Source organism: Rhyacophila brunnea, unplaced genomic scaffold (genome assembly GCF_057557595.1).
Source record: "Rhyacophila brunnea isolate RB1 unplaced genomic scaffold, BYU_Rbru_1.0 scaffold_16, whole genome shotgun sequence".
Taxonomy (NCBI): domain Eukaryota; kingdom Metazoa; phylum Arthropoda; class Insecta; order Trichoptera; family Rhyacophilidae; genus Rhyacophila; species Rhyacophila brunnea.
This window is the reverse complement of record NW_028232816.1, coordinates 1,776,954-1,788,041: the sequence shown is the minus strand read 5'-3', so window position 1 is coordinate 1,788,041 and position 11,088 is coordinate 1,776,954. Positions and strand designations below refer to the sequence as shown.

The following is an 11,088-nucleotide window of genomic DNA, read 5'->3' as shown; positions in this document are numbered from 1 at the left end:
TTGTTGTCTAAACAAAACAATGGTACGAAAATGATCGTCAGCATTTCCTCAATCATAACGAGAACAGCGCATCTCGGTATATAATAACTAATGACAATTAAATCAAATTGAATCTTTTTTCTCCTATAGTGTAAACACTGGCGATGTCTTTTTCGTGACGGCTCCACTCTCTGCTACTCTCCAGCGACAGGACATACGTTTTAGTTACGATAAAAGTTCTACGTTTAGTCGGTGTTCTTGACATTAGCATCTGTACCATAATACCTACAAAATTCAATAGGTACTTTATTATTTATCAGTTATGACGGAATATTATCAACTGCATTTTGGCAACACGTACATTTATAATACTACAACAGAATAGAAAGTTGTCAAGTTGTCTCTAGCACATTGTATACAATTGTTGATACACAAACATGGAAGTCAAGCGAGAATGTGATGGTGACCAATCTGGTACTGAAGACAAGTTTGGTGTTACGACTAGCCATCACAACAGTAATGACACGCGCACCTATATAAAGCAGGAGAACACAGACGATTTCAGTTGCGATTTTGAGGTTAGTTTTTATTTATTAGGTCCTTTCCTGCGATTTTTTATAATATTATTGTTTTAGCAGAATACCTACGATTAGTTTATATTTTGTACAAATTGTTTAAGAATTTACGAGGATGTCAAACTTTCTGTTAAAAACCTTTTGACATACTCTCATTTAGACAGCTACATACGTCAATTATATAAGTAAGTGTTGCTATAAAATAGGTACCTACGCGACCTCAAGATTGTTTTTTTTTTATATGATTACAAAAATGCATAATGTTTTCTTCAGTATTCAGCAACGCATCTCACTGAAATTAAACCCGAGATTGACCTCCAGCTGGTTGACGTTAAACGAGAGTTCGTTGCAGACGCAAAACACCCATACCATGATGAAGATCCATCACCTGGATGTTCGGATTCAGATAACGGACCATTACAGCAGGTAATTGTATATTATGCGATATTTTCTTCATTTGGCTTCGTACAACCATTTCACTAACCTATTTATCTGGTAGGTATAGTGTGAGTGGATGCATTGACCTTCAGTATTTGAATGTGATGTCTGTCACTGATGATGACCGATCGACCTATTCTGTCAGAAAGTACTTTTGTCATAACATTATTGTTTGTAGCAGTATAATAATGCTGCGATGACATTATGACATAAAACAATATGATCTGAGAGTTTGACAGAACCTGATAAGCAATTATAAATATTGCTTTTAATTATCACCGTCCTTTTATTTTTTCATTTATTGTTTTATATTCAAAATCGACAACAAGCCACTGATGTATAAAATACATTAAAAATATTATTTAGGTACATGTAGTCCAGGTGCGTTACCTAACAACCCGTATACATAATCAGAGTTCAGAGAGACATACTTTCTTCTGTGATTTGTCTACTTGAGATGATAGTATACACGAAAAGTCATGGTACCAGGTCGGGAAGTGGCCGTGACTCCCAATCCTCACCTCCGTAACTTGGTACTCGATGAGAATCCCGCGCGTACATCGGATTCGTCAGAATCATAAAGTTTGTTTTGCAATTTGTCTATCTGAGACGATAGTATGCACGAAAAGATATAGCACCATGCCGAGGAGTCGACGTGGCACTCACTCCTCACATCCTCGATGGGCACCGCGAGCGCGCCTCTGATTCACCTGCACAATATGATATACCTACACGGTCTATTTTGTAATTCATCTACCTAAGACGATAGCAAGTGGTACACGAAAAGTCACGGTAGCAGCATTTCTATTAAGCCATTGCTGAATAATTATGAGAGATGCAATTTATTTTATGATTCGTTTGCAAGAGCCATATGTAGTCACTCAATTTATATTTTCTGGGACAACAAGGTGTCTGTAGGTGGAAAAAACTGTTCACCGTTTGAATAATGTCTTCAAAAATGATCCGTGCCTTAAGCGCAAAATGTTAAACCAGTGTGTGCTTCCCGTAATCACAAGTGCGTGTGAAACATGGACCCTAAGTAAAAGAGAGACCCAGAAACATATAGTAGCACAGCGTGGTATAGGAAGGTGCATGCTTGACATAACGCGAAATGACAAAAAGCGGAATGATTGTATAAGAAAACAGACAAGGGTTTGCGATGTAATAGTGTTCTCTAAAAACCACAAATGGAAATGGGCTGGATATATAGCTCGAAAAGGGGACAACCGATTGACAGTAGTAGTCATCCAGTGGTACCCAAGAGGTACAAAACGTCCGCAAAATAGACCTAGAGGCCGCTGGATCGATGAAATGGTTAAGTACTGCGGGAGTATGTGGCAACGCAACGCACAGGACCAAGAGAAGTGGAATCAGCTTGGAGAGGGCTTCATCCAGCAGTGTATTGATTGAGACTGATGATGATGACTCTAACGATGCTACTTTTCTACCAATGATAGTTACTCTAAAATTCCCTCTATCAATATGTCTTCTACTTGTCATTATTTACACATGTACCTACTTTTAATCTCTACTCTCTATAAGAATATACTATGTAGTATATATCTATCTCATTTTTTTTTATAAAAATACCTAGATAATTTTACGTACCTACTAAAATTTTTCCCTTAAACTATGACAATGGCTTTAGATTATTCTGCATTTTTCTCCTGGTAGAAAACACTAAATAACACTTTGTGTAATCAATACCGCTGAAAAAGACAAAATGTGTTCTGGCAAAAAACACTAATTCGTTTTTCTATAAACAAATAAGAAAATAAACATAAAAAAAACTATAAATAATTATATAATTTAGTAATTTAAGTTAAAATTTATAGAAATAATCCAACGGCGCTTCAATAAGCGCCCGTTTTCTTACGTGTCTAATTTAACAAGATAATTAAGAGCTAGTCGAAGAATCTAGGTTATCACAAGCTTTGTTTTTGTTTTGTTATGCCAAAGAAGTATAACTTTAAACGTGCGTACATAAGTACACACACCGATTTTTTTTAATCGTCCGACATTGAAATAAATTAAATTTCGAACCCTACTGATGATTTAGTTATTTTTATTGTTCTCTTTTATTTCTCTATGTTTTATATTATATTTATTATTTTTTTTATTTCTATAATAAAAGAATTTTTATATAAAACAATAATTTTATATTAAAACGATGAAGCCGCATCTGCAAGTTTGTTCATCAATTCTCAAACTATATGGCCGTTACTGCAAAAATCCACAATATAATTAAAAAATATATATTTATATATTTAAGAACTACAGTAGGATAAAGTACACAAAATTATTTTATCATGGTACAATTTTCTGCAGTCTACTGCAATTAATTAAATTGTAGTTAATAATTATTTTACATTCAAACTCAAATTACTCAAGATCATATTATTTGCAGTTACGACCGTATAGATCTCAATGTGCTGTACGTTTACAAAAAGCAGAATCAATTTCGCAATGTGATGCAGTTAGCCGGAGTGTCTTTCGGTGAGTATACATTCACTTGCCAAATGTAGTCGTACATTGGTGGCCACTGAAAGCAAAGAATGCACGTATATTATTATATATTATTAATCATGTTGCTATTTTCAGGAGTTTGAAGACAGCCTGATCAATTTAAGATCGGAGAATGATAATGAGGGTGTCATCATCAAACAAGAATTTGTTGACGGTGCAATTCGCCAAATCAATAATGAAAATCCTCAACCCGGCTCATCCGATCAACAATACAGCCCAATGGACCAGGTACGTTCATTTACAGGTTCACTAATAACACAACTTTTAAACATTTTTTTTAATATTCAAAACATCGATATCTACTTGGCATTAAAATGTATATGGTCACCGCAGTTGTTCTCAACGAAGAAAACTCTGGTCATCCAATTTGGATGTCATTTATTCGAGCACTGCTGGTCGTATATCCCGAACAATATTGGCTTCCACTGGGTATTCAGCATAAACCAGTGACTCCACGAAGTTTTACAAGAAATAATCCAGAGATATCAAATCGCACGACCTTGGAGGATGCCAATAATTGTCAGCTCTATTTTTTTAAATCAACTAAAGCAATCGTTTGTAATCGTTTCGTATTTTCCGATTATATTTTCGTATTAAAGTCCATTTGTAGCGGCGATAAGAGAGCCACAGATGGCGCTGCCCATTGACTGGACGCCGCAAGCACTATATATTTAATATTGTTAATTAATCTGAACTCTGTGGACTTAATTATTACATTCCGTAATTATTATTATTTTTAAAATTTACTACTTCAATTATGTTGTCAAATTACACACTCAGAAAAAGAACTGTTATTGGAGCACCGCTGGTTTAAAATTAGTAGTACTGGTATTAGTTTATGGATTCATTTCATAATAATTAATATTATTTAATATTACCATTTTAATTATATTGTTACACACTCAAAGAAGCGCCGCTAATTAGAGCGCCGGTGGTTTAAAATAATATTGCTTCACTCCATAATTATATATAATATTTACTATTACTATTTTAAGTATCTTGTTAAATTACACACTCAAGAAAAGAGCCGATTATTGGAGCGCCGCTGGTTATTGATATATAATTTTACTCATAAATAATACTTACATTAATATAGCCTCAAATCTTTAAACACAATCAATACAATGAAAAATAAATTTACACTCCAATGTAAACGAAGTTTTATGAATAACGTTAGGAAATTTATCAGAAACAAATTTGAATCCGCTTAACACAACGATAAATATTTCAAAGTATTACGCAACCCGAATGCAATATTAATTATAAGAATTATGTGTTACATCGCGTCCGGTCACACGCAAAAAGTGTTATATCGGCGCGTCACATGCGAAAAATACACTCTGTTCCGTTTTCCCAAACGCGCCAAAAGAAGTAACTTCAAAAAAATACAAAAAAGTTTTACAAATAAATATAAATAACTACTTATATATACTATTAAAAAATAATCACGAAATATTCTACAGTTTTTAATATATTATTTAGTAATTCTGACAGACAGTCAAAACCGTTCAGTTATGGGAAATCTATAAAAGAAACGTAGTTAAAATGCGCCCACGACCTATTTGAAAAATTTGAAAACAAGGAAAAATATATTTAAAGAATAAAAATATGCCTTCGTCTAGAATCACGATGAAAGATAGAATCTCTCATTGTAATTTTTAAACCATTTTTAAGAGAATTCTTAAAAACTACTTTTTCATTTTTTCCCAATAAAAACGCCACGTCAGGCAATCAAAAGAATATATTTGGAAATATTTGACACGCGTACCTACGTAAAAAGTTCGCTAACACCGTGTCTAAGTACAATATTTCTACTTGGATCTTTTACTTATAATGATTTGTTATTTATAAATCTCTTAATTTAGTAATACTTTATATGTTTTTTTAGATTATCGCTAGAAGCACTGTACCGGCCAATGTTGCATGTCTTATATCGTCCTGGGACGTGACTGAAACACAAGTGTCTAGCGAAGACCTACACATTGAGGAACAAAACATTAAGAAAGAACTAGAGGAATATGTTGAAAGGTACAAAGATGTCACCTGTCGCAATAGTAAATGTGATATTTTTCAACCGAATATGGAAAATACAGAATTATTAGTGGTTATTAACCGATTCCGTTTCAAGGCTGGTTAAATGTGACGATGGTCATTTAACAAGATTTCATCCTAGTCAAGTCATGAACTCACTCAAAGTGACTCAGTTTTGCGAAAAGCCATTTAAGTGCGATATATGCAATTACTCATGCAAGCAATCTGGTCAAAAGAAAAAACACAAATTGATTCATTCTGGTGAAAGGCCATTTAACTGTGATAAATGCAATTATTTATGCAAACGGTCAGATGTCATGAAAACACACAAAATGAGTCATTCTAGTGAAAAACGATTTAAATGTGATAAATGCAATTACTCATATACAACGTTAAGTAGCATGAAAAGACACGAATTGACTCATTCTTGTAAAAAACCATTTAAATGTGGTATTTGCATTTACTCATGCACAAGGTCTAGTCACATGAAATGACATAAAAGGACCCATTCTACTGAAAAACCTTTTAAATGTGATAAGTGCAATTACTCATGCAGAGATTCATGTACCATGAAAACACACAAAATGAGTCATTCCGGTGAAAAACCATTTAAATGTGACACATGCAATTACTTATGTACGACGTCTGATAGCATGAAAAAGAACAATATGACACATTCTAGTGAAAAACCATTCAAATGTGATAAGTGCAATTACTCATGCAGACAGTCAGGTGCCATAAAGATACACAAAATGACTCATTCTGGTGAAAAGCCATTTAAATGTAATAAATGCAATTATTTATGCAGACATCCAAGTTACATGAAAACGCACAAAATGACTCATTCTGGTGAAAAGCCATTTGAATGTGATAAATGCTATTATTCATGCAGACATCCATGTCACATGAAAACACACAAAATGACTCATTTTGGTGAAAAGCCATTTAACTGTGATAAATGCAATTACTTGTGCACGACTTCTGGTAGCATGAAAACACATAAAATGACTCATTCTGGTGAAAAGCCTTTTAACTGTGATAAATGCAATTACTCATGCAAACAATCAAGTAACATGAAAACACACAAAATGACTCATACTGGTGAAAAGCCATTTAAATGTGATAAATGCAATTATTCATGCAGACATCGAAGTTACATGAAAACACACAAAATGCGTCATTCTGCAATTGGCGTATTCAGATAAGGCCGTTTGAATGTGATATAATTAATCATGCATAACTTCTGGGTGCATATTTCCTTATTATTAAAAAAAACCTCATTTTTGGGATATAATTTAAATAAAATATATTGTATCAATAAAGGCGTTGGCTACCCGTTCACTAATTAGCTAGGATAAAGTATCTGTAGTAAAGACTTCGAAATAATAGTCAGTCGAGAAAGGACCGAACGTGCGCAGGTACGTCATTTTTATCATCCACCGATAACGTAAACAAATAATATTTTTGTAGCCCATTCTATAGCGACATTATAATATGTAACCGTATGTAATATTATTTTAAACCATACAATAATAATTATTGTTTCTGTGCTAAGTACAGTTTTTGAATACTTCAAACCTACTTGCTCTAAGAAACCTCGTTTTTTTGTGGTGTATTTTGGATTCGTGTAAGTAGATGTTACGTCTTAGTGACATCAATTGAAATGTATCTAACTCCATTACCGTAAGCTAGTTGCTTTTTTAAAACCATATACGATCCTAGGAGGAACACATGGACCTCCAACAGATTTTGTTTTTACGAGTAACGGATGTCAGCCACTTGCTTAACCTGTCAAATCCATACTCTGACCCTACACAAATCTAAAAACAATATATGTACATGCTAGATCCAGGATTAGATCCTGGACTCACGACGCTATAAGCCGACGCTTAAGCCACGTGGCCATCGTGGGACTGTTAGCTAATTTATAGCTTTATTTGGCCGATCCGAAAATATTGTGCACACTTTTTCATTATATTTATTTGTTTTCGTTGAATTAGAAATACATATCACACATGTTGTTTGTTATTTTTTTTTTAATTTTGATGCCCTGCCCAACCATACTATAATCGATAAAAATATTATTCTATCTATAAAATATCTTATTTTAATTATGAATATGGCATAATTATAGATATTTTATAGATAGATGAGTATTTTTTGGAAAAATATATTCTGTTATGGTTTGGTTTTGGAAGGTTTAAGGTGATAGACATTTTTTTTTTGATAATTTACAATTTCAACTGTATTAATCAATAATTATGTATCTAAAGACATTGAAAACAAAAATATTTTTTATTTTGGTCTTAAGTAAACTTACAATTGTAAAAAATATTGTAAAATATGAATTTGTCAAAGGAGTCCATCTTATTATTAGGTTGGTAACATTTTAATATTATTAAAATTTAGTTTATTAAGTTTTCTATGATACACTTAACAGATTTTTGGCAAATTTTAATACTTTATATATTTGTTTTAAAAAAACATCGATTTTTGTAACAATGTAAATGTGTGCAAGCTTCGTATTTTTGCGCTAAATGCCTTTGCACATCTATTCTGTACATAAGATTGCTATCGAGGGTAGTTTTCATTTTTATATCGAAGTATTAGCACGTTTTGTAACAATTACAATAAGTTAGAAGTCTAAACAGTCAAAACTGGCTATTCCGCTATAAAATTTAACACAGAGACGTGCTGTTAAAACATAGCACGTATTGTAACAATTACAACAAACTTCTTGCAATTGTTACAATAAGTGCTAATACTTCTATACAAAAAAAATGAAAAACTACACTCGATAGTTGCCGATATCATTCTTGTGTATAGAATGGTTGCACTGGTAGGTAGGTAAAGACATCTCCTTAATTAAATCGTAATACGTGTGACGTCACTAAATACAAAAAAAAATGTACAACTGTCATCGTATTTTGGTTTATGTCTGTGAATTATTGGTGTTATTTAAAGTTGTATGCATGCTCCTCTTAATAATTATTAAAGTTTTGCCTTGTTATGGTTATAATAGTTCTGTCCAAAGAGATTGGACTTGGTTCTGTCCAAATAAAATGTCAGCCTACGAAAGTTTTTGTTGTGAATTAGTGAACCCAACATTTTTAGCCTTTTGACAACTGGAAGGTACCAACCTTTTGAGTATGACATAGCTTGGTTAAAAACTGTATTTAGTGACAATATGTACTATATTTTATATATAAATAAAGAAAATCGCAAACCTATTTGGTTTTAATCGTTTTTACTCAAACTATCCCTCCTGTTCTCACAAGGAAACTTCATTAAGGAAACCCATATAGTTTTTGCCATCTCCCGTCAGAGCGAAAAAATGCATTCTCTTCGCTCGGTATGCTGGTTGCTGGTCATCGTCTGTTATTTGGACTTGGGAGTGAACAAATAAATACCTCGGAATGGTCGAAAAAGGCGATTTTTATTTGACTTAAACTTTCACTATTTATTACATTTTCATCAATTTTCAGGACGCGAGATGTACCTTTATCATTTTTACAATTTTATTGCAATCTCTGGAAGCCTAAACTTTTTCGCTTTCGATCTCGCTATCAGCGAGAAGCGCTTTAGCGGTACAAGCGATCTACCATCACAATAGCGGTGGTCATAAATGCAGCGTTGCTTTTTGCGTTCTGACAAACATCGTTGCCAGATATTTTTTTCTCGTTATCGACCATTACTATGAGTCAGCCCGGAAATGGTTCCGGCCTCTCCAGGCCTCCAGAGGAGTGTGACATTATGTCATCTTTCAAAAATAGGAGACTTCTTTTTAATAAATTATTGACGTAGAACTATCTTTCCAGCAGGTCTATTCTAAACGGTCATCTCTTTAGTACGTTTCCATTATATTCATTGTCCAAATTAATACGGAAGGTATTCCATACATTAAACAGTTATCGGCGGCTATCTCCAATACGTAATACAGGGAAAATTTAGGTTGGTAGACATGTCGGTCAAATTCATATACGTGTTGCCTGTGAAGAGCGATCCTAAGCTGATGAAGCCGAATCAGCGCCGTGTAGTCGGTAACTCGGTAATGAGTATGAGGTAATGATGAATAGATGTTTGACACCTCTTGACTGTAGTATTTTTATTGTTTATAATAATTACTAATGATCTATTAGGTTTTGACGATTTATTATTTATGGATTATATAGGGGGGTTATTACAAACACTTCAACTATTCATAATTGTTTTATTGTGACCCTTGACTTGATAGGTGTAATGGAATTTTTACAAAGGTAATCTGTTGTATTGATTTGTTATTTAAAGTATTCGTTGTCAGTGTTTATTTGCCTTTTGGTGAGTGTACATAGTGCCTGAAGATGCCGAAAGGCGAAACCCGTGCCGCAAATAACGACTCAATTATTGGAATACAAAACCTAAATCCATTAGAGTTTAAAAATACATCTAGGCATTTTGTTAATCCTTCATTATTATTATATTATATAATGTTTGAGGCTTTCACGGTTGTTTTTTATCGTAGTAGTTTTTTGGGTTTCCACCGTGTGTCCTTCTTCCTTCTTTACTCGACGTTTCGGGCTCGTTGAAGAGGCCATCATCAAAAGATGATTTTATAATTTAATTATATTTTATTTCCATAAAACTTAATTTATAATTATTTCTATATTTATTTTTATTTGTATCAGTTACGTGAAACTTTACTATGCGGCACTTTATGAAAAGGTTGGGAACTACTGGCACTTTCCTAGATGTACCTTATGGTACTTCGCGTCTATATACTTGTGAGTGACTCACCCACAACGAGTGTACTTGCGGGGTGACGTCACCTACTGTGACGCACTTGCTAGAGAGGTACTCGTATGTACCTATTACTCCATGAAAATCCTCTCGTAGGATTTTTCACCGGAAAATCCGACACCAAAGTGGCATGGATTAAGTCGGCAGGATTTTTCCGAAAATTTGACTTCACGGGACGCGAGCCTCTGCCTACGGTTTTAAGACTTTATCAATTCTCTCTTTAAACCTTGAGAAATCTAATGAAGAAATACTAAGGCTAGCTGAGGACCCGAATTACCCTTCATTTGAAATATATTTTTAATGTGGAAAATATGCGTACATGACTTTTACATGACATTTCAACGCTCATATGAGACATCTATATTATTATAAATAAAAATATTGCCGGATATTTTCCCAAACATTGGTGATTATGTAATATACCGACGAAAATTAATGCGATACATTTTTTTATTGGCTCTAACTTTCTTAGTCATATGAGAAAAACGCTATATATATAATGTCTTAATCAATGACTTAAAACATATGAAAAGATTAATTAATACGATTGAAAAACGTTAGCGTGAAACTATTTGTAAATTGTGTTGGTACGAAATTGTTTACTTGATTTGTTTGATGTATTTTTAAATAACTAATTCGCAAAAAATCTTTAAAACATACATCGCATTGATGTGGTTTCACCAATGTTTGTCATTTAATGTGTTTTGCGTTCACTTCTTGTGATGAATTTTTTAAAACACACATCGCACATGCGTAATCTGAG

At 33.4% G+C, this 11,088-nt stretch overlaps 1 protein-coding gene across 1 annotated transcript; it reads left to right on the top strand.

Moving 5' to 3' along the window:
- Positions 1–416: 416 nt before the first annotated feature.
- On the top strand, positions 417–5,655 carry LOC147074157 (uncharacterized). The gene is made up of 4 exons (XM_085943897.1): positions 417–557; positions 828–980; positions 3,594–3,746; positions 5,407–5,655. Exons 1-4 carry the CDS (start codon positions 417–419, stop codon positions 5,653–5,655), a joined length of 696 nt encoding a protein of 231 aa, XP_085800023.1.
- The last annotated feature ends 5,433 nt before the right edge of the window (positions 5,656–11,088 follow it).

Coding starts and splice junctions, on each gene's coding strand:
- LOC147074157 (XM_085943897.1), top strand. CDS start 417: ATGGAAGTCAAGCGAGAATGTGATGGTGACCAATCTGGTACTGAAGAC. Junction 981..3,593: donor ATAACGGACCATTACAGCAG/GTAATTGTATAT, acceptor TGCTATTTTCAG/GAGTTTGAAGACAGCCTGAT. Junction 3,747..5,406: donor AATACAGCCCAATGGACCAG/GTACGTTCATTT, acceptor ATGTTTTTTTAG/ATTATCGCTAGAAGCACTGT.